General features: G+C 38.9%; 1 protein-coding gene across 2 annotated transcripts in view; it reads right to left on the bottom strand.

Moving 5' to 3' along the window:
* Positions 1 to 1,501: 1,501 nt before the first annotated feature.
* UGGT1 (UDP-glucose glycoprotein glucosyltransferase 1) overlaps positions 1,502 to 23,255 on the bottom strand; it is a 49,135-nt gene continuing 27,381 nt past the window's right edge. For both annotated transcript variants that reach the window (XM_085307941.1, XM_085307940.1), the window contains 18 exons: positions 23,101 to 23,232; positions 22,026 to 22,156; positions 19,288 to 19,383; positions 18,792 to 18,894; positions 18,226 to 18,305; positions 17,336 to 17,525; positions 14,537 to 14,695; positions 12,635 to 12,720; positions 12,237 to 12,321; positions 11,114 to 11,202; positions 10,553 to 10,657; positions 9,925 to 10,009; positions 8,409 to 8,591; positions 7,103 to 7,263; positions 6,495 to 6,609; positions 6,016 to 6,132; positions 5,504 to 5,663; positions 1,502 to 5,033 (listed from right to left, as the gene is read on the bottom strand). In XM_085307941.1, the coding sequence (XP_085164067.1) occupies positions 5,008 to 5,033; positions 5,504 to 5,663; positions 6,016 to 6,132; positions 6,495 to 6,609; positions 7,103 to 7,263; positions 8,409 to 8,591; positions 9,925 to 10,009; positions 10,553 to 10,657; positions 11,114 to 11,202; positions 12,237 to 12,321; positions 12,635 to 12,720; positions 14,537 to 14,695; positions 17,336 to 17,525; positions 18,226 to 18,305; positions 18,792 to 18,894; positions 19,288 to 19,383; positions 22,026 to 22,156; positions 23,101 to 23,232 (2,103 nt within the window). In that variant the 3' untranslated portion in view covers positions 1,502 to 5,007. The remainder of the gene's footprint in view (positions 5,034 to 5,503; positions 5,664 to 6,015; positions 6,133 to 6,494; positions 6,610 to 7,102; positions 7,264 to 8,408; positions 8,592 to 9,924; positions 10,010 to 10,552; positions 10,658 to 11,113; positions 11,203 to 12,236; positions 12,322 to 12,634; positions 12,721 to 14,536; positions 14,696 to 17,335; positions 17,526 to 18,225; positions 18,306 to 18,791; positions 18,895 to 19,287; positions 19,384 to 22,025; positions 22,157 to 23,100; positions 23,233 to 23,255) is intronic.

Genomic DNA, 23,255 nt, shown 5'->3' with positions numbered 1-23,255 from the left:
CAGGCAGCAAAAAGACTGAGCTGGAGAACGGGCTCGTTCTGATCAGCAAGGCCAAATTCCCAAGTGATACGCAGCAGCCGGTTGGTGTCCGGCTGCGTGGTGCTCACCTGTGTCGAGGGTGTGTGTTAGACAAGAGCTGCAGCCTCAGCACTGGGGCAGGGGTGGTCCTCCCATGATGGCCTGTCACATGGAGCGCTGCAGTTACTGGGCCGCCCAGCCTATTCACGCGGAGCCGGGAGCCAGCGGTTGCGCTGGAAAAGCTGGCTCTGCCTACTGGCGACCACTGAGCAGAGGTGCTGGAAGGCACTTCCGAGACTGTCGTTGTGGGAGCACGTGGGCAGGTTTGATGCTGTGCTGCGTAGCGGCTGGCACGTAGGCCAAGAAGTCCAGAAACAAGGCAGACCGTGGTGGGCCGCTGCAGCGGGGTCGTGTGGTGTTGCAGCGTGGGAGGGGAACCAGCATAGACCCTGTGGCTTGACATTCCTGGCAGAGGGAAGTGCTTCCTGAGGGGGCTGTTGTGTGGCTGCAGTGACAATCATGTATTGATAGGGGTTGGGGGGTGGGGAGGTGTCAAATATAGCGGAGATAAAAATTACAACTGCTGTATTCAGGCTGATGCAATTAAAAGTTGGGATTTGTACAGAAAGCTTCAAAACACTCCTACCCCCCCCCCCCCCAAATGAGCGGTGCTTTGTCATTTAGGCTAGATGATGCATTGTACATCCTAGAGCTGTTGGGGTGGGGGTGGGTTCTCTGGCACAAAAGCATGTATCTATGTACAGTCAGATGTTTACATATGTACATAGGAAATTAAAATTGCTGGTGGGGGGAAGCACAAAATCCCTTATAGTTTGGGGAGGTGATACGCATGTGGCATGTATTTATTCTTTCTGGGTGCTTCCTTTTCCCTGCTCTTTTAGTTGTCGCCTGGGATTTACTATTTTCCAGACCTGAACAAGTTCAAACAGCCAGCTGTAGAAAAGCGAGTAGATATTTCTGTGGCAAGAACTAGTCCTGCATTCAGCTGAGCTTTCTGTGTAAAAACTGTCTGTTTTATAGTTCTGAACAAGAATGACTCTTTGGGAGCCTTTTCTCAGAGGCCCATAAGACTTTGGAATTCATTTCTACCACTGAAGGAGCCCCAGATACACCTAACTTCTCTGAGCGTTTACTACACCAGTAGAAGTATAAAGCTTAATCAAAAGGAATAAAATTGACCTAGAAACACTTTTTTATTAGTGGGTGGATTGGGGGAGGGGGGAGAAACTACTAGTTTTCCTTAAATATGAAACTTTCTATTGTTTCTTTACTAGATGTGTCTCAGTTTCATGGTACTTTAATACCATGATGAACAATATGGGAAGCCTCTTAACTGCTCCCTTCTAGGAGCTTCTCAAAAGTACCATAACACTCAAATCTAAAATAACAAGTTTACTAAAGTACACTTTTCACTTAAAATAGCAGTTACAGAACCAAAAATAAGTGACACAAGAAACAAGGGCAAAGAACAGAAAAGTCTTTCTTTATTATATTAGACAGATCTTCCTGTTGTCACCGTACTGGGAAATCCACTGTAATCTCAGGTAACATTTGGTAGCAAGTAGCTCCCCATACCTCTCAGTACTGCACCCAGGTACAGTATACTCCCGAACAGGTTACAGAAGTGGCCATGCAAAACCATTTTATAAAACGGTTTGGTTCCTAAGAGTGTAACTGAATTCCTGCTCCTTTGTACACATCCCATCCCTTTCATTTCCTTGTTTCCAAATCCTCCCCACAGCTAATTGAAAGCATAATCTTAAGAACATCATATTTCTGTTTTCTGGAAAGAAAGGCAGTGAAACCTTCCTTTTAAAATAGTTTTTTTTCTCTTTCAATGTTAACTTTTGACCAGCTGAACTTCCACAAACTTGTTGTATCAGAGTATCTGGACTAGTGCCATCACTTTACTAAAGAGGTGGCCTTTCCAGACCAACTAGGGGATCCAAAATTGCATTATGACCTCTTTAATAACAAAGTTCTGTCTTTTGTAGCAGTGTTGCTGGCTTACAGGAATGCAGGTCACCAGCGGTATTACCTGAAGTGGCTCTGTTCCTTAATCTAAGGAGCATTCTAGAGGCAGTGCTCTGAAGATTTTCTTTCAATGCCTAGTTGAGGATTACGGGCAAGGGTACCCACAAAGCCAAAAGAAATGTGGAGCCTCCTATTTAGGCTGACTGCTATATGATTGTTTTTCTTTTGCACAAAAAAGTACTGTCACCTAAAACTCTGGTATTTCATATTCAGAATGATCAGTACCACGTGCATTTTATAATGTACTTGAGAATAGGCACAGCACTCTTGCAGGATACTCCTTTTGCAGTATTAGGTACAAAGTCTCATGATGCGTATGTTCCTGTGTCAGTTCTGAGTTAATAAGTAGAGCTGAACAAGAGCATGGTCTCTGTTAGCCAGAGAGAACAAAAAGACAGTAGAAAGAGCTTGCTACATTTTAAAATTGTGGTATGGGTGAAGTGCATGCTTTTACATAAAAATGAAGTAAGAAGAGCATAATGGGGGGGGAAGGGGCTTGTAATTGACACATTTAATTTAAAAAATTTTCTCTTTCTGAACAGTTCCAAACAAGGCATTGTAAATATTGTGCCAAATTTCACAGGCTACTTTATTCTGAATCTTCCGGCTTTTAATAATATTTGGAAAAAAAAGCTGGAGCCAAATACTGGTTTAGATAAGGGAGGGTCTTGTTGTGTAGAGAACTTGTACTTTTCTTGTTCTGAAGGTTTGGGCAGACTATCCCCAACCCAAGCACTGTCCTAAGTAATCTTCCTCTGCTGCCCTGGACCATCCTTGGATGAAACTGTTGGGTTCAGCTGCTGCCACCTGCCCCTGTGCCATTCTGTGTGCTCCAGAGAGGCAGAAGTGGTTGAGAGCTGAACAGAGAAAAAAGTAGTTTTACATGTAGTGTTTAGATCTGTTTTAAAAAAGGACTAATTAACATAGTATGTAATGACAGTCATTTGGCAGCTACATTGTCCTTACACTGGAAGGAATTTTTCCAGTGTAGGTCTGCCTAGCCTTAACTGGCACTGTTTTGACAGGCTGCAGCAGCCACTTGGTAGTTACAGAGTCTCAGGGAGACTATTTGAATAGTATCTACAGACAATTTAGAAAATACCAATCTGATAATTCATACTCAGTAAGTAAGTTCGTGGCTTGAAATCCAACCCCTCATGTTTGCATAGCTTTGCTCTCTGGAGAAGGGGAGATTATGAACTGCCCTTTCCTCTGCGTTTCTAGAGCCACCCACTTCTGGTATCTGAGTGTGTGCTGTGTTACTGATCAGCTTACTGGCACTGTTGTCAAGGTCAGCAATGTGCATTTAAGGGATGCTGGTTGTTTCTTTTAGTGTGCTCTTAGGTTTTAGAAGTTTGGGTCATCTTTTGAGCTGGCTGAAGAGCTGCTTAGTGCTGGCTTTGCCCTACAGATAGTTTAAATATTGCAGCCACGGTCAGATCTCTCCAAAACATTTCTCTCTCTGAGGAATATAATAATTCTCAAACATCTTAACTCAGGCTTGTCGTTAGTGGGAAGCCCTTACTGCACAGAACACTTACCTGTATAAAAACACAGAGGTTGCAATAAACTAGCTTCCAAGTCTAGATTTCTAGAGAAAGAAAGGGAGCTACGCTCTTTAGCACAAAAATACTTCTTTAGTTATATATTTTAACTCTTCATCTCAAGTGTTCCAGATAGCAGGCAGGAATCATGCAGAGTGAAGAAAAAGGAGAAGGGACCAGGGTTTTGGGGGATCTTTAATCAGTTTGTTCATAGAACGGAACTATGGCAGCAGCATCTTTGAAAACTAAGACATGAGTGAGAATTCTTGAAATAGTCCAAGGTAAATTAACCCTTGGAACAAAAAGTTTTGTTTGTGCATTAAGTAAATGAATGCAGGTAAAGTGTTCAGAGACCGAAAAATCCCAATTAGACTATAATATGTGCAAGCAAAAAGGAAGAGCAAAGGACCGAATGTGAACTAGAGCTTAAGACCTAAGAACTCTAAAGTTTTATTGATGTGACAACATCTCTGAGGAAAAATGAAGTTAATGAAATTTACATGATGAAAAGCTTCCAAGCTTCCACAGATTTTTCTAAACAAAACACATTCATGAAATCAATGAACCACAGCAATAGTAAGGCCCTACCAATTCAGCGAATTGATTTAAACTTTGAGCAGGAAGGAAGGAGGGTAGTCTTGTTTCAAGTCAGATGGGCTAAGAAACTGAACTGTCAAATTCAACATTATACTTTTACAAAAAAAAAAAAAAAAAAAAAAAGAAATGTGGGCACTTGTGTTCAGATGAGCATTTGAATAGATTGTAGTAGTTTTACACTAAGCCAAACTTTCAAAGGTTAGGAAATAAATGAAGACAGGAATTGGAGTATCTAAGGAATGCTAGATTTGTTACAAAAAAGGACATACCTAACAAATCTGAGAAGCATTTTTGACCATTTGAAAACTTGCAGATGAAACATTATCCCAATTTAAGGCATGAATCTGAGCCTTAACGTTAGCTGGAAAACCATCTCCATCAGTTGAGGTAAGGACTTACGTTCTAGCCAAGTGCTCAGTGGATCTGCATTTTTCAGGCTCACTCGAGTTAGAGCTGAGGCCAATAGAATCTTGATCGGGGTGGGGGCAGCGACAGCTGAAGGAAGAGGCTGCAGCTTTTTCCAGTGGATTTTGAAGTTTTGTTTCTGAAATGCTAAATTCCATCGTGGGCTCTTCCATCTCCACCACAGGTGCAAAAACCAGTAATGCTAATTCCAGCAATCCAGATCCTATTTCATATGCAGAAATTAACCCAAAGGCAAGTAATAAAAATGCATACATCATCCCATTCAATTATTCAGCAGTTTTGTAGACATACCAGAAAAAAAACTAGCTTTCAATATAAAAATTGTCTATGAAACAGTCTAACTTTGACTTTTTTTTCCCTCCATGGATCATAATTCCACGTGTGCTGTTGAATCTGTAAAAGAGGAGGAAAAAATAGTGAGGAGCAAGCACTCCATTTGCAGCTGCCTCAGTTGGCAGAATGGTTTGAAACTCAAGAGATAAATCCACACAACTTGTTCTTTCGGAGGTCACTAGTGACTAAAGAACAAGTTGTACCTGTTGTGTATAACTGCACTTTTAAACAAACAACAAAATTAAAAAGCCGAGTTCATAAAGCTGCAAGAACAACATGCATATTAACAGAGCTGAAACATCTGTGCAATTTCAGCTCTCTAGTCTAAGTTTCAGCATCAAGTTCAGCTATGCCTGCCTCACTAAGCAAGGCCCTTCTGTTCCATTAAAATACACAGTTTATTTAACAAATTCTCCACCCAAGCCTTTGCATAGCACAGGTGTACAGTGAGCAAGCATGAGGCTTTACCCTGTTCCTCTAAACAGTTGAGAAGAATAACACAAAGGTAGGACAATGGTTAGAAAGATTACCTTGTGTGTGCTTTCCTGTCATCTTGGCTGGTGCTCCTGTTTCCTTTTCTTTCTGGAAGTGACTATAGAGCTGTTTGATTTCCTGATCATAGTCCTGCCATTCTGGAACTATACGCATTGCTGCCTGCAGCTTGGGCTCTTTGGTCATTGGGTTATTACACTACAAACAAAACATGAACTGTTCAGACATTGCAAAACACTTTAAAATTTCTTTTACTGAACAGAGGGATGGTTCCCCCTGGTGGAATTAATCTGGTGTTGGTGAAAAATTAATCTATGTCTGTATTTTACCTACAGTACAGTGCAAAGGCTCTTTGCAAACACTAATAATGCCACTGCTCCAGATAGCTTACAGAAAAACAGAGAAGGGAAAGGAAAAAAAAAATGAAGTACTAAAAACATTTAAGTAACAGTATAATGAGGCACCTAGATCTGAGGTAGAAAAAGGTCTTTATGGTAGGTTGATAATACTTTATTCCAACATAAGAATGAGTGAGCCATACTGCACTTACTAGATCAATGGTTTTTGCTCTCTTCTTTGAGGAATCATCACACCATGTTTCACACCAAAGCCACTCCTGCGGGAGTGATTTAATGGGCACCTGGTGGATCATGTTGTTAGGCAAATCCTGTATTTAAGAATAAGATTTAATAGCAGTTTTTGTAGTCAGAGTGGGGGGAACATATCTGTCAGCTCTCCCCCCCCCCCCCATTGTACTGAATTTTTGTAACTAAAAAGACAGACACAATTGTCCAGTTGTATTATGCATTAGACTATACTGGACAAATTGATTGGAGAGTCTGAAGACATGCAAGAGGCATGTGGTGTTTCCAACCAGTAGTTATATTTGGTGGTATCCACACCTGCTTCACTTGAAGGCAGGGAGTGACAGGACTGTCACTGGCATCTGGCTGTGATAGAAGTTTGGCCAGGAAAAGAGGGGGCCCAAGCTGCCATCTCACCCCAGTAAGGAAAGGATAAAACACACACCTGATCAAGGTTAGACAGACTGTTAGGATCCTGACTAAGACCCTGATATTGTCCTCTGAGTCGGTCTCCAGCTGCTATCTTTCTGAATTTCTTCAGATCCACAACATACAGAGCACTACATGGAGATGATACAATTAGTAATGACATTTGACTGATGAGTAACTTACTGCAGCCCCAATGAACCCTGAGATTTGATATGCTAGAACAATCTCGTGGTGGAAATAGCACAGATCATCTAATAGAAGGCAGGGGAGCAGTTCTAAAAACATCACGGCACATACACGTGTAAAATTTTATGCAACAGATCTGTCTTAGCTTTGCTGTCATGCAATCCATGCTGCTATTTGTTATTAACAAATGACAATGCCTGGTTAGTTAACACTTCTCTTTTACAGCTGTAAGAGTTGTAGCATATGGAAGTAATTTCAGTGTCTCTAGTAGGTTCAGATAGACATAGGCAATGGAACCCTGAAAAAATTAAGTGAGCAGAAAGTGGTTTACTGCAGCACTGTGTACTCCAGTTATTTTTCTGTCATTTTTAAATGGAACCAATGGCTTTTCTGCTCCATTTTGGAAAAAAAAAAAAAAAAAAAAAAGTTCTTCAGTACCTGATGTGATATTTTCTTCCAGCTAAGTGACTTGCCCAGTATCCTGATTTCCAGAATCTGTAGCCATCCATTTCTCTTCGACTATCACAGAATGGAGTATATCCATAAGGAGCACCCTCTAAATTGAAATCTCTTAATTCCTTTAGATCTGTGCGTACAATCTGAAGGGAAAGGAAATTTTTATTTGTATAAGCCTGCCAAAAGCTATTTTGAAATACTAGTTAGGATTTATAATTCAAACTCTGTAAACAGTTAGAAGAAGAATAGGAGTATCTATTACTCTGCAGTCTTTTGCATAATACAGAAGTAGTACAAAAACCCCTCTGGCACAGAAGTTTCTGATTTGTCCTTCCTCCTCCTCCTCCTCCTCCCCTCAGCCCTGAGTTAGAGCTACTAAAGTGGAGCTCAAGAGAATCAAGATAGAAGTTTGACAGCTGAAGTGCCAAGCTGTTGCTTAACAAGTAGCAAGAATTTTTGCTATAGATTGTCTGCTACAGTTCTTTGTTTCCTGTCCTCTTGAAAGTTTGCAAATCCTTCAGGCATGAAGGCTTTTTAATACCTTTCTGACACACAGATGCTATTGCAGTAGTACTACCCTAAAATAATACTGTGGTGGAAACAAACTGCATTAATATTTTTTTTCAATAAACGTAATGCAAAGACTGTCTAAAGAAAGAAAAGCATGGCTAGAAATTTGTCATAGGTGATACTTAAGCACAGGTTGTAATGGTTTTAACTGACGTGAGATCATACTGTCCATATGCAGAATGCCTAAGGCGTTTTATACTTATGTGTTGATAATACATATTTCCATTTTCGTATGTTATAGAAGGAATATTTTTGGCAGTTCCTACTCTGTGCCCATCCTATTTTTTTCAGACTGTTCAGGCAGTAAGCATATACAAAGCCTTAGAGACATTTTCTGCCTTGCTCCAGGGCAAGGCTTCACATGTTAGGGATTTGTCTTCTCATTCCTCTGACAGCCATTCAGATCTGGCCAAGTTAAAAGCAGGGAGGGGAGAAAATATAGCACTGGAACTGGGGAAGTGCAAGGGTAAAACAAGAATCTGTTCAGCTGGAATCACAACAGCGAGTGAATAAGGAACCAGAAAAAAAAAAGAGATGGGCCAACAAAACTATGCTTTGTGAACAGGTAGAAGAAAGCGCAGTACTCACTAAAGCCTGTTATAGTTACGTAATCAACTTCCAGTCATGCCTGGAAGTGCTAAATTGCAATTTTTGTAATAATACAGAGATTGTAGTCAAGAACATTCTTAAATGATAAAGTAATTATCTTCTATGTTACCTGGTCAGCATCCACAAACAGGATTTTATCAACAGCTAATGGGAAGAGCACATCTAGAAAGAGGATCTTGTAACCCCAGATGATACGCTGCTTCTCTGTTTGCTGATGAAGCCATCGTGGCCATTTATACTGGACAAGCTCATATTGGAAATTGTACTTCTCTGCCATGTACGGGATGAACTCCTGCAGAGTGAGGGGGGGAGGAAAAAAGTAGCTTATCTCAGTTCTTTGTTCCTCTGCAGGAAAAAAAAAGTGCATTACAAGAGAGAAGATAGTTGCCCATAGTAAGGCAGAGAACACTAAAAAATGAAATACCACAAAGAATAACTACATTACTGTTGCTACTTCAAGCAGAGTAAAACATAACTCTAACTGTACAGTAAGTTATAAATTGTAAAGCCAACTGTTCTAACATACATGTAAATATTTTGGCATCCTTTCCCCATACAAGCCATTTTATAGTGATCCACAGGTCAGTTTAAAAAGAACACATTATTCAAATCATAAAACTTATAGATGAGAGACTTATTATTTAGGAATGTACAAAGCACTACACGTAAAAATAATAAAATGAGAAAATAATTGGGAGCAATTATTTACTAGAACAACTTGGCCTGCTGTATTGAAGTGATTGAAATTCTCATCTGTAAGGCTTCTTGTGACAGTGGGAGAACAATCACCTGAGGGGTGCTGGTAAAATGACTATCAGTCAGCAAGGTGGGGAGTGTCTGCTGCAGGGTCTCAGAGGTGACCCGGAAAAATCAGAGTTGCAGCACAGTCGACGTCTGGAGCAACAGGGACACAACCAATTACTTTCCTTTGTTCTTACTGAATAGGTAAAACTCTCTGAGAAACGCTATTTCCTAAAATTAAATGTGAAAACTTGTAAAATTCCTGACATATGCAGCTTTGACATACGTTCGTTTACCTCTGGGCTCTGTTTTGAATCCTGCTGTTCACTGCTTGTTTCGTAAGGTATCACAGATAATTTCTAAGTATCTCCAGGGATGTTTATTTAGAGCCTGTTTCACTCTTTTACCATGCACCATTGGTATGTACTGTAGTCAGTTTGAAGACTGCTTCCTTGGAGTTTTTTTTCTCCTCCCATGAAATGCTTCCCACACCTAGTCTCAAGTCCTGCTTCTCTGGCCTTTCTACTATACTCCTCAAACCTTACATGTTAGATGCAAGTTTGTAGTCCTGAATTTCATCTTAAAATCCACGCTTTAAACATTTTTTACCCTTGTGGCTCACACGATAAAATTCTTTCAAGTATGATTTTCCTACTATGAGCTGTTCTCTCAACTATTTACCCTCAACACGAGTCTACTGTCACCTTGACTGTTATTTCTAGAAGCTTCCCAAGCAGAACCAGCATCTTATAACAACTTAATGCTTTGTCAGAATATAGACAGGTAACTGTACATAAATTTATATAATAGTATGATGTACAAGTTGAAATGTTTTTTGTATTTACTTTTCTTGTGCTACAATATTTTTCTAATTAGTAACAAACCTTGAATGTAGGAGATAAGTAATTCTTCAGAAACCAGAACTTTACAGGAGTCTTAGTATGTTTCAGCACAGACAACATCATTATGCTATCAAAAGAAAGAAAAAAAGCACTTAAGAGAAAGAGCTACCATGCACTAGAGAAAATGAGCTGCATAACAGATTACTAAGTCTGATAATGTAAAATTATTAAGAATTAACTACATGCAGTACGTATCAGCTTACTGATCTTCATGCAACTTAAGCCTATTGTAAATTGCTTAATTCTAACTACAAAGTTATTAAAAATAAAAAGAATCCATGTAAAAGTTGCAGAATAATTCACTCTTGTTCAGGAAAAGAACCTGAACTTGTAAAAACGTAATTGCATTAGGCTATTTTGTAATGAAAAAAAATCTAAGACAGCAATATACCATCTATTAAACAAAGTATACTTTAAACATGAACACATGAACACAGAGAACAGTTCCTGTATACTGCAGTAGATGCAAAAACTATAGAGAACTTCTGAGCTGTTGGAAAAGCGGGTGTTATATATTCTGCAAATTCTAACTTTTCTCCTGGTGGACAGCAGTGCACAACTATCATTTGAGACATCTCCCCCTCACCCCGATTATAAAATCTGAACTAACCGGAGGAATCTTTCATAGAGGTGTCCTGAAGCCACAGAGAATATATTTAGTACATCATCTTTATCCTGTTTCACATCTTCATTCTTTTGTCCTCCTGTGAATCCCCTGAAAGGACAAATTTGTTCATATACAGGACAAGATGGTAAGGCCCAGCCATACAAGGAACAGTGCGCTGTTGGTTTAATACAGGATAACTGTGCGGTTTGCCCCCCGCCCCCCACAAGAGATCCTTCTCAAGCATGGAGGACCCAATGGCTGAGATGCAAACGTCTGTTCAACTGAAAGAACATTGGCTGCAGTGCTGCTTGTGAAGGTGAGCAACATTTCTGACTGCAGTAACACGGGAGGTTAGGGCAGGCAGGCAAGTGCAAAGCAGGAACTCGGTACTGTAGAGAACAAGGGCTTTACAGGTGATGAGGAGATCAACAGTTTTGCAGAATCAGACCTCCAGCTTCCACAGGCTTATGACTGCTGTGAAATAGCACAGACTTAACTATTATCAGAAGATAAAACAGTTTTCCAATTTCAAGAGAGTGCAGGTTATTATTGAACTAGTTTTACCATTTGAGAGATTCCCAAAATCCAGACTCATTCTCATTGGTACCGTCACTTAGTAAATCTTCATTCATCATGTCCAGTTTCTTCTGAACCTGTAAATGCATAATGCTGCTTCAGCCAGCGGAACCACAAACTGGGCAAACAGTTATGGAGTGTTGATTTTTACATTGGCTCTATTTGTACCAGTTTATCTGATGTCCAGTTACCTCATATGTAACCAGAGCTGTATGGAGAAACAGTTAAACAGATCATTACTTCACCAACACTTCCAAAATAGATTCTAAAGCTGTTTTCAGACACTAAAGTCTGTTATTCTAGATGGCTAGAATGGTTTTCTAAGATGTATTTAGTGATGATCCTTGATGATAGAGACCAGCAGGAAAAAAAAAAAGCAACAAAACAAAACCCCACATGAACAGCTCACCACCCCCACACATACATATCCCACTTTGTTTCAAAGAGGCATTGCTGGCCACTGAAACTCCACAGCAGATAAGTAGACAGCACAGCAGCACCAGCCAAACAGAACTGGAGGTAAATTGGGAGACTGTCCCATAATTACTCTAACACAAGTAAATCCTGGGAGGAGGTGAGAATCAGATGTGAAACATCAGTTATTAATCACCCTCGTTAAAACTTTTCACCTACACTGTCATCTAATAAGCAGCCCTAAAAGATTAGGTTAATGAAAAAAGTGTTTGCTTTTTATATGTATTTTTACCTAGTCTGTATCACAATGAGCTAGAATTTTATCTGTTAAAAATCTGTTTTTGCTCACCTGGTAATATATTTTCTATCAGTAGATAGATTGAATGTTAAACATAGGACATACAAAACTGACAGAAGGTTTGTTTTTTTTAAACAGTCTGACCACAACTGAGCCAGAAAAATTCAAGCATTATTTTTCTCATGCACATACAAAAGAAACAGTAGTTGCATGTCATTCTCTCTCCTGTGCCAGGAAATCAAATTTACAGATACCTTTTTCACCAGAGATGTAATCGAAAGAGTTAGGTGCACTGTCTTTAATCTAAGCTTGTAGGAATGGATTATCAGGCCTTAATGAAAGATTCTTCCTACTACTGGTCAAACAGTCTTTAAAAACAGCTCTTATTTTTAAACTCACCTTCACTTTAATAATTTTGCTCTTGAAGTTGTTGAGAACAACAATAACTTCATTAGCTTCAGGGGGAGAGTCTGTACCATCATGGCTGAAAATAAAATTAGACATTCCTTATTTCTTCTTCAAATGCTTTCTTACATGCTATTAAACCTTAACATTGTAAACCATATCTTCAGATATGGAACAAAGAAACAAATAAAATATACTTGAACATATCTACTTGTTTTCATAAAGGAATGAATTTATTTCATCTCATGCAACACAGGAAGAAATGCAATTTGCTGTTCAAGTGACTATCATTGAGCAAGTGAACTGTTAGATTCAACTATTGGAATGCTGCACCCATCTAAGTTTGAAAGTTTCACAACAACAAATCCAAAGTCTTGCATTTATTGTCCTACCTGTAGATTCTGTAGATATCCTCAGACCTGCCCTTTCTGAGTCTTAGAGTCCATGCACCAGGATTAGCTTTTAACTGGAAGTAACCCTGTCAAAGGAAAGGAATAATATGTCAGTTTCCAGAAAATGGAAATGCAGAAAAAAGAAGCTGTAAACTATGTGTATTTTGATCTAGTGCTTTAGATCTGAATAGTTATTCTTAAGCCAGCTGGTTAATGTAACCTTAATGCCTAAAAACATAGCGAACAGGAAAAAGCCAAGAACTTCCATTCAGAATCCTCATTTTTACATAGGAGACAGAAGTATTAAAAGGTCTAGCATTATTGGTTAGATGACAGAAGGTCTTGAGGGAGTCTGGACAGGAACAATGTAATCCCAAAGGTGTTTCTGGAAAAGCATCACACTACTTTGAGGGCTCACCTTCATGAAAGAGTAGAAGTGACTTTCAAAACCCCAGTTGCTAGCTACATAGCAGTCCATGAAAGGGCTTGACTACAAAACAAGACTTAATTCGTTTTGAAGCTATACAGATTGATGTTTCATCAGGAAATAATAATGGTTTATATGTTACAAGGTAACTCTTGTATGGAACCTAAAAAATTACAGTAAAATTCAAGTATTGTATAGAAGCATTATTGCAGCTTCAGGTTCTAGAGTTTTCTGATTTTCTTCTGTGATTTAGGTTTCTATACCTGCAGAAGATGCAAACGTTTGTAGTGATGCTTCAGAGTGCTACCTGGTTTTCCACTCTTACTGCATATGCATGCAACTGGAAATGTGAACCAGTCTGCTGTAAGGAAAAAAAAAATGCACTGGGCATACTCAGAACACTGTCTCCTAGTCCCTCCAGATTCTTTTCCTGCCCTTTAACACAGCAGACACTGAGCTGAGGAAGATGATGGTCAGATACATGTGTGTGTACAGTGGTACACGTACTTTGGTTTAGCTCATTAGACAAAAACTCCAGGCCTTTCAGATTTACTCTCCAATGTACAGACAATGTGATGACAAACAAAATAATGCTCATCTTCATTTTTATAGATTTAATAGGATATACTTTGTCTAAGAAAGGATGCAGAGAAATAGAAAATGAGTGTAAGAATCTAAAATTAAATATTTAGAGGTGGTGGAGATTTTTTCCTAACTTGTTAAACACTTTTAAAGATTTCAAAAACATGATAAACAATTCAGTCCAGTTTTTCTCTACACTAAATATAAAGAAAATACTTGAGTGGTTAATTTCCCTTAGCATAATGTAAGTACATTACCTCTCACATTGTCCAGCACAGACCCTGTAAACAGATTGTTCCCTTATACAACCACCTAACACAGATCACCGCAGGGACCAGTCATGTACTTGGACTTCTATCACGTTTTCATGACAAAATTAAACAATTCCTGTTCAAACTTCCTATGTTTTCGAGGATGCTTATCATTCCTACTGACTCTCCCCATTTGCTCCATAGGTCTCCAGAAGCAGTGTGTGCAGGGCAAGACAATTTTCCACCTGAGGCCTTCAGTACCAGATAGAGTGGATGCCCTAAGTACCATCCAGTCTGGAGAAACATAGGTCTGGCCTTTCCTGAAAGGAGGTTGCTTAAGAATATGGCCATCATTTTAAGGCATTCCAGAAGACAGAACTGTCTTCTGGAGCTCATTCCAGAAGCTTATTCCTCAATAAGCTACAGGGAAGGAGAGCATTCCTGAAAGAGTTAACAGACAAACACGCAGCAAGCGCACATCAGCATTAGGAATGATGTGGCTCTGATACATCTGCAAGCAGCCATGAAGTATAACACCACGTATCGCTAGCTCACATATTAAAAGATACCTAGTGGTTTATGCAAGTGGTTGATTGTGCTAACTGGAGAGCAAGAGTTATTTGTTGCCAATTAAACACTTACCAAGTTGGCCATAACAATGGTATCAACAATGACAGGACTGGTTGAAGTTCCCAGTGTAAACTGGAGTCCCCGAGGTGGCTGGCCAGTAGTAATATCATAGCAGTGTCCTTCCAGAAGCAGATACTCCAATTCATATTCTGCAGCTACAACATTATCCACCTGCAAGGAGAAGATACTGCTAAACTTGGAAGTAGCTCAAAAGTGTTGGATTTTTTAAAATGATTCAATTACTTTCTGAAATAGCATTTAAATAGTACTTGCTTTACTTTATATTAGATCAATTTTATTAAACAAGTCTCTAGACATCCCCAAAGAGCATACCTCCACAGAGTGAAGCACTTCACAGACATACTGTTAAGAGAATATCCCTGGCCAAAAAAGTTTGAATCAAAACTGGTAAGACCCCAGTATAAAAGAAAGGGGTTACTCTGATTTTACAACATTTTTACACATATTAGGGAATTTAGTAAAATAAATTGGCATCTCACAAGAAGCACAACAAGCTTCAAACCTTAAATTTAAATCTGTTTTAATACGCTTATCTTAAATTTATCATCTGAAATTAGCATTTTGTTTTACTCTGCACTTCTACGTCATGCTGGGGGACTGTCCGAAGGACCAATTCATTTGGTTATATAGAACAAAAGCGCTAAGAAAATATATTTGCCGTGTTTCACAAATTGCTTCAGGCCTAACTCCCCATCAGGCTAAATTCAGGAAGCTAAACAAGCAGGTCTCAAAAAACATCTTTCGTCATTGCAGATCCAGAATGAGAGCTTAATGGCTAGTTTCAACAAACTACACATTAGGAATAGGAAACTGTGCACCAGCAAACATAAAGCTCTTATTTAGAGACTCAGGATGGCACTTTGAGTATACTTGAAGTATTTAATCCCCCTCTTCCAAGCTATCAGTTCATCTAAGCAAAGAAGATAAATTCAGAGGCTTGAAATGGATAGTTGTATCAGCCCTTCGGTGGTCCATTTGTAGCTTAGTGGTTAGATCAAGAGTGGAAAAGCAAAAACCTCCCCCCAAAAACAAACTAGAAGTTTTCTAAATTTCTGAATCGTTAGTACAGGATTAGCAACACTAGACTCTGCCACTATACTGCATCAGATTTCCAAACAGTTATCAGTGGGATGCAAAAGTAAGGAGAGGCTAATAATGAAGTATAATAACGTTCAGTGACAAACTAACCCACGTTAGTAATGACCACAAGGTTGTACGGGCTGCTGATTTGCAAGAGGCCTAATTGCAGGGTCAGACAATCCCGTTGGGCTCTGCAGCGGACAGACTTCCGTGCAGCAGGAGTCACTGCGCAGCTGGTGCTGCTGTTGCTGCCAGTCCTGGCAGACAAGGCCCAGGGCTGGTTTTGGAGCCTGAACTACCCTCTCACCTCTAGAGGTGGTTCCTCCAGGTCAGGGTTGAGGCACATTGGTGGGGAAGCTTGTACTGCCACTGCCCATGCCATACCCGTTCTGTGGATAAATAGAGGACTTCAGCCTCCAGAGCTGTCAATCTGGAATCTTTCACACACTCTGGATTATACATACAAAATTATTATAATTTTAATATATAATCTGTATTTGTTCTATGCCAGCTACATAATGGCTTGTTCCAAGGGAAGACGACTACTTGGCAACCTATTTAGGCTATTAACTTCATACTCTGAAGTACAAAATTTTCTACTTTGCATCACATACAGATTTCCTAACTTTTATTACACATGCTTTTAGTGCACTTCCTAACATGTTAGTATAGTGTGTTTGTAACTTACCAGCCCTCTCTTTCTAAATCAGCAAAGACTTAGTCTAAATCAAAGATAACTGCAAATGGTAAGAGGTTAATAATTTGCACTAGATTATCCATCTCATTCAAAATTAAATGAGAATTATCAATTCATACAAACAGATATTCCTCCTTTATCTTTAACTTTTTTTTTTTTTTTTTTTTTTTTTTAATAAACTAGATTCCAGCTCCTTGGATTTTTCCACTTCTGCTTATTTTATCCCCTTGCTTTTGTGGCAGCACTTCCCTGATCAGTATTGTAGTAGTCTAATTCCAGACCTGTTCTAGCAGCAATCTACTCCTAAAACCAGTGCGAGTGCATTTCTGTTGCACCAGTTCTCCTGTTTTTTTGACACTGTATATTCTTTTGTGATCCACAAGAGTCTTTGCCAGTAAGAAAACCTGTGAAAATTAACAGGTAGCTAAAACCAACTTGGTGGCTTCTCAGAACAAGAGGAAGTAAGTGTAATTTATTTGCTGGAACAGGACTGTCAGGTCTTACGTCAAAAATCTCTACAGAAATAAAGAAAACCCTTATATTTAATTGTGACACTAGCTGTAGGAAGTTCTCAGAGATTATTTTAACAAATCTAAAAAAAAAAAAAAAAAAAGAGGGAGAGGGTTTAATGACCCATGAAGAGTTTCTTCATTTCTAGCTCAGAACATTCTGAAGTGTTACACATGCACAAGCAAAACAGAATCTCTGTAGGATCTACTTCAAGCCTATGAGTATAGCATCTGCTTCATTTCATCCTCTACCCAGTATTTTCCAGTCTGTGTCCCCAGGCATCCATGGACAGCTTAGGACAGCAACCTTACTGTCAGTGAGCTCAGGTTTACCCGCGCTTCTCCTGGAAAGTATTTAGGGGGTCTGCTCCTTGAAAAAGCACTAACATCCCCTGTTCTGTATATATTTGCATTTTAAAATTCTACAGTTCTTTTCTACTACAAAAATAATCGGGGGGGGACACATTCAAATAAAATCAACAGGAACATGTTGATTTGTCTTACCTCCTCTAAGTAAATGTTATCAAGGTCATACGGGGTTCTGACAGATTCCACCATCCAGCTCTCAGGCGTATTTAGGTTTAAAGTGAACAGCGGCGACTGGGGCATATCCAAAAACTTGGCAATTGGTCCAGAAACAAAGTTGTTATCTGCTGTGAAAGAAATCTCTGGCTCCAGAACATAACGATAAAAGCTGAAATTTTAGGAAAAACACATACTAGAACATATTTCTCCCAAATTTTCCAAGTATTTCTCTTTCTTTGAACTTGCTAAGAACATCAGCTTTCCCAGAGAGTTCCATTGCCTCCAGGAAGCCAAAACTAAGTTTTTATTCCCTGTTGCATACAGGGGACATTGTTCAAAGCAATATCCTTTGATCAGGTCAGAATTTTCACTTCTTTTTTTTCTGCCAGTTTACCAGATTGTGCAAAATTCAATGATTAAGATTAATAACTTTTTAAAAAGTTTTTTAGCCTTGCTCATATATATGGGGAAAAAAAAAACAAAACCAACCAACACCCAACTTGTAAACTAGTTGAGTTTCTTCACACCATTCACAAGTTGCCAGATTTCTTATTATATATTCTGCCATTATTTAAACGAGCTGGAAGCATTTATCAAGATCTCCTATAGGTCATCTATGTTTGTGTGCTTGCAAATTCCAGGAGGTTTCTTTTTAAATGTTGTTTGGAGGTGGGTTCTGTATCTTTTAAGATACAGAACGGCAGAAATGTGGAACCCAGCAGAAGCAATTTTCTCACACAGGCTATACCCTAGCTTGTGACAGGGCTTCCAAACAGCCTTTGACAACTTCATTATACTAAGCACATGCTTCTACTCCCATATTGCTGTTTTCCAATGTGTTTTCTGCCCCCAGGCATAGTGTTTCTTACCTTTTGAGAGGCATGTCAGAAAGTTTGGACTGGCAGTTCATAAACACTCTTAAGTTCATATTTATCAACTGGTTCAAAACCTAAAATAAGGAGAAAGACATATCCCTTAAAACACTAACTAGGAAAGCGGACCACTGTTTTTATAGACAGGACCTCAAGGAGGCATATGACATGTTTGTTCTAAATCCTCCCTTCCTCATTACTACTTTACTACATTCATGTTTTAATTAGTGGCAGCAAATCAATTACCTGGTCTCTCATGTTCTAGCCCCTCTTTAGGGGATGCAGAAATGTTCTTCCCCAAGAAGAGTCACTGCAAACTAAACTGTCAGTGGTGAAACTAATAGAGAAAATATTTAAGCATGATCTTCATAACTAGTAGAAAAACTAATCACACTGTTTTACACTAATTACACCTACTAAAGAAATGTATTGTGCATTTCAACCACACTGTTAGAAGGCCCCTAGTCACCACAGAGTTGATGACGAAGAAAACTTTCCAAAAATTACAGAACAAAGAACTTCCTGCAAATGCCATAAAATGCATTACTGTACTGCATGCATACCAAAAGTAATGGAGCAAGTCTTTGAGCTTCTCTGGTGACAGGGTCAACAATAGCCACAACATCAAAGTATGTCTCCTCCTCTTTTGGTCTCAGTTTAACTGCGCTAAACAGAAGAAAACAATTTTGAAGTATATAAATTATGGACAGATGCAGGAAAAAACATTAGCCATCTGAAGCCAAATTACTTATTAATGTATGCCTTCTTTAAACTATACATATATATCTGTACATTGATACTGATCTGTATATATTATATATATTCATATAAATAACATCAATATTAATATACAGATATATATGTGTATTAATATTGATTAAGAGAGCGATCAAACTATAGCTATTTATCTACCTATATAGCTATCTGAAGTCTCGCTGTGTCTTAACAGTCCACAGATGATGACTTCTCTATTGCTATCTGAAGTTAAAGCATAACTTCAAGCCATGGGAACATTAAAAAAAAAAAAATGTTGTTTAGCAAATGCCAACAATCCTATACCTGTATCGTTCTTCAAAAAAATGATATTCAATCCTTGCCTCTCCTTTTGGTTGAGCAGAGAGAAGAGCATCCACTTTCATTACCAAGTCACTTGCACTGAAAAAAAAAAAAAAAAAAAAAAAAAAAAAGAACATGGTTTACAAATACTCAAGAGTACTCAGAATTACCAAGTTTCTGCCATTTAGCAAAAACAAAAACAACAGTCTGAAGCCAGACACCTAAACTGTTTTACCACCTCTCTCTATATGATTGTTTTCCTGTTCGCATATATTTATAATTAATTTGTTTGAAACACATAGCAACATAAAAATACATGATCTGTGTTTCTGAAAACAAAAATCTATTCCAGAACGGGAGTCCTTACCGTCTTCTTCCCTTTACTTCAAGGATGCTTTGAAGTAGCTCTCAAGAATTAAACATATTTAAGGGTTAATCCATCATTAAGATGCTTAAAATGGGATACAGCCTTATCACTCTGGGTACCAAAGGGTTTTAACTATTAAGGAAATGGAGGCCAACCATGCTGCAGGCACAGCATCCCTATATGGGTATAGGAGAGGTTGAAGTAAAAAGATTCAGATCACACCCTTAATTCACAGCAGCCTCCCTGTTTTATACTGCAACTCCAGGAACTGGCAGGCAATCCTGCATGTGGGAGAATTCTGAGGAAGAGGGGTCCTAAGGAACAGGATCACTGCTGACAAGTTCTTCCTTTTTATTTTTCCGAAAAATTTTCAGTCTGTATTTCAAGAATATCATATTTATTATTAAAAATGTAACACCTCATGAAAGTTCAATAGAAATTGATTTGTACATCATAGCTTTGCCAAGAAGCTATATTGTACTTACGAGTCTGTCAGTTTTTCCTTAATTAGCTCAGTCTCATAGATTTACAGTGACAGGTATCTAATTTGTTCATAACAAAAACAAGCCTGGTGAAGACTTCCAAGTTTACAATGTTTTCTAATGCAGCAGTTCAATTCAAAAACTTTCAGCAAACCTTAGCAGTGTTATTCAAAAAATCTGAACTCTGCTCTGTCCAGATGTTCAGGGTATCGCCTCTTCTGCCCTACCATCCAAAAAGCCTACCACCTTTCTTGATTTCCCTTCTGATTCCCAGTACAGCAGTGGATGCAAAAGGGTATAGTGTGCTGTTAGAACTGTCCTCCTAGAGCTTAGGTTCACGTACAATGTCTATACAAAAGACCTCAATTAACCTACTGGAGCCTGCAAAAGCATCAATTGTCAGCTTTTAACAGCAGCATCATGGGAAAATGACTGCTGCAAAAGCTGTAAAGCTAAATACAGCAGGAATTGTCATCTTAACTACAAGCTCAAATACACACACACACACACACACACACACACACACACTCACTCACTCACTCACTCACTCTGTAAATACCAGTTCTGATCGACAGACACTAGTGCATGTTCTGTTGAACCCAAAGATGATTTTCCTTTGAACAGAGCACCTCTTTTCTTTTGGCAAGAATTAGCTCGAACTAAGATTATTATTATCTCATCCCTACTTCTTTTCCTATTGTTTTGCTTTAAAACAAGATAAAAGCCATTTACATGTTTCTGTAATACTGACAGTGAAATACATTACTAAAAAAATTGTTTTTGATACTGGGAAGACAGCAGCAGTTAGCTGAAATGCAGACTGATTCAGGAAACCTATTCTTCAGAGTCTCTTCTCCCTTTTCTTCTTTTCTTCACATTTTAAATAAATATTGTGGTAATCCTACATATGGGTTAAAAAACCAGAACACATAGGAGGCAAATGGTTTAAACCAGTCTGCCACTTAAGATTTATCTAGGGGAAAACCCTCCACAAGTCTGAAGGCCTTAATATTAATGAGAAGTCAGGCTTCTGTTCCATTTAAAGAAGCAGAAAGGCAGTCCAGTGCAGAAAGCTTTTTCAAGAACAAACGTAGTAACACACAGCAATTTATACCACCTTGTAACATAGCCTTTAGCAGCTAGCAACAGCTCTCGTTTGCATGTAGACAGCTTCTCTGTCGATAATGCTGTCACTAGCCAGAGTCAATTAAATTTGGAATGAAATTTCATTTAGGGCAACACAGCAATGAATTTAAAAAGCCCTTGTAGAATGCGTTACCATCCTTGTTCTTTTCATACCCTTTCACTCTACTCGTGTTTTAATTTCATCGAAGAAATCACTTCCTAAACTCCTCCAATACCCAACACAACAGGCTGTTGCAGCCCATGTTGCTGGGAGCACAGGGACTATTGCATTTATTGTTCCATGTTCACTTAAACGGTTTTAGGGCAAGTCCCAAGAGACTTGGGCACTTTTCCACTTCCTTGCTGCTTGTCAGTGAGGCTGCAGTCAACAACTCTCAATTTCCATTACGAGGTTAACAGCCACAGTAGATGACTACTAATTGCAGGTAATAAGTCAAGAATGATGAACTTGGAGCACAGTACCACAATAGGGCTTGCCAGTATTCCCAATTTTGCTTCCTGAATTTGGGGGATACAGTTACAGCTCCATACCAACATAAGATACTACAGATTAAACCCAAAACAGATAATTTACATCTTCTTCCTTTCCGACTTGCTTCTCTGAACAGTTGAGACTTGACCACACTGAATACAGGCGTGTTTGTTTACAGCACCTAATTTGATACAAGTTAAGGTTTCTCCAGGCTGCAGGAGGTCATGTTGTAAGAGTACCACCACTTCTTGCTAGTCTCTCCAGGTTTACTTACAGATCTTCCTCAAATCCCAGCTGCTGAATCTGGGATTTGATTTTCTGTCCTGATGTCTTCAGTATGATATTCTCAAGGAGGTGAAAATCATCCTGATTAAACATCTCAGCATCCTCTAATGGGCCAATAACCTACAAAGAAAATGGAATCGGAATTACCATGTAAAGGTTGCACTGAAACAAAATTCAAAGATGTATTAAGTAAATACTCAGGCCCAAACTTGATGGGTGTTAACTGTTTCTGACTGATATTAATAAACAACCAAGTTTAATAGATAATTCCAGCTATTTAGAGCCCACAGTATAAAATAACCTAGACATTGAGACAAAAAAAAAAAAAAAAAAAAGCATGCTTACAGTTTTCAGTAAGATCACTGATTTGCAAAAATATGGCCTATTAAATTATACCTGCAATATTACAACCTGAGGGGGCAACAGAATACCAGGCCAATTCCAGTAGTGAAGCAAAGCTCTACCAAACCTTACTCCAGTAGTCTTCAGAAGCCTAAAAAGCTGCCTAGAGAATTCTTGCTATATTGCTAATAATGGGAATAGAATAGAATACTGCAAGTTACCACTTGAAATGTTTAACCTGATAAAGTATACAGTAGTCACTGGAACTTGCATTTTTTTCCTAAGTATCAAGCAGATGACAGAAGAAAGCTGAATGCTGTACACAGCTGGGCTTCATTATTTGCAGAGTAATACTGTAACAACAGAATTGGCCTAATTTAAGCAGGTCTTGTAGGAAGAGCTTGTGGGAGAGATCAGGTCACCAGCATCCTTTAATCAGGGGCAGATATGGGAACATTTTGCCCAATGCCCTTTTAGGCCCTGGACTCCATTCATTGCCAACGTGACTGAAACTTCTGCTACTTAAACATCTGAATTTGTACAAAACTTCCAACTGGACACAGTACAAAGCACAGATCACTGGAGGTCTGACTAAATCAAATTAGGTGCAATCTAGTGACCCGAAGAAGGCAGAGACACTGTATCAGATTCTCAGACTCTGCTGCTCAAGGTCCGCTTCTCTGCGACTCTAAAAACTCTTACTATCTGCTGATCAATCTCACCCTTCCATTGCTGATCACAGCCCTCTGGCCCTTCTTCAGCTTCAGAACATCTCTGCAGTATATAGCATGAGACAGAATAAAATCCACTTTGGGAGATTCATAGGCTTCTTTGAACATACTGATATCCATACCCTGAGGGAAAAAAAAATTTGACA

The sequence above is a fragment of the Rhea americana genome, unplaced genomic scaffold (assembly GCF_003343005.1).
Source record: "Rhea americana isolate MKP2758 unplaced genomic scaffold, rheAme1 scaffold_269, whole genome shotgun sequence".
Classification (NCBI taxonomy): Eukaryota; Metazoa; Chordata; class Aves; order Rheiformes; family Rheidae; genus Rhea; species Rhea americana.
Note: the sequence above shows the minus strand (reverse complement) of the source record. Positions and strands in the feature narration are given on the sequence as shown.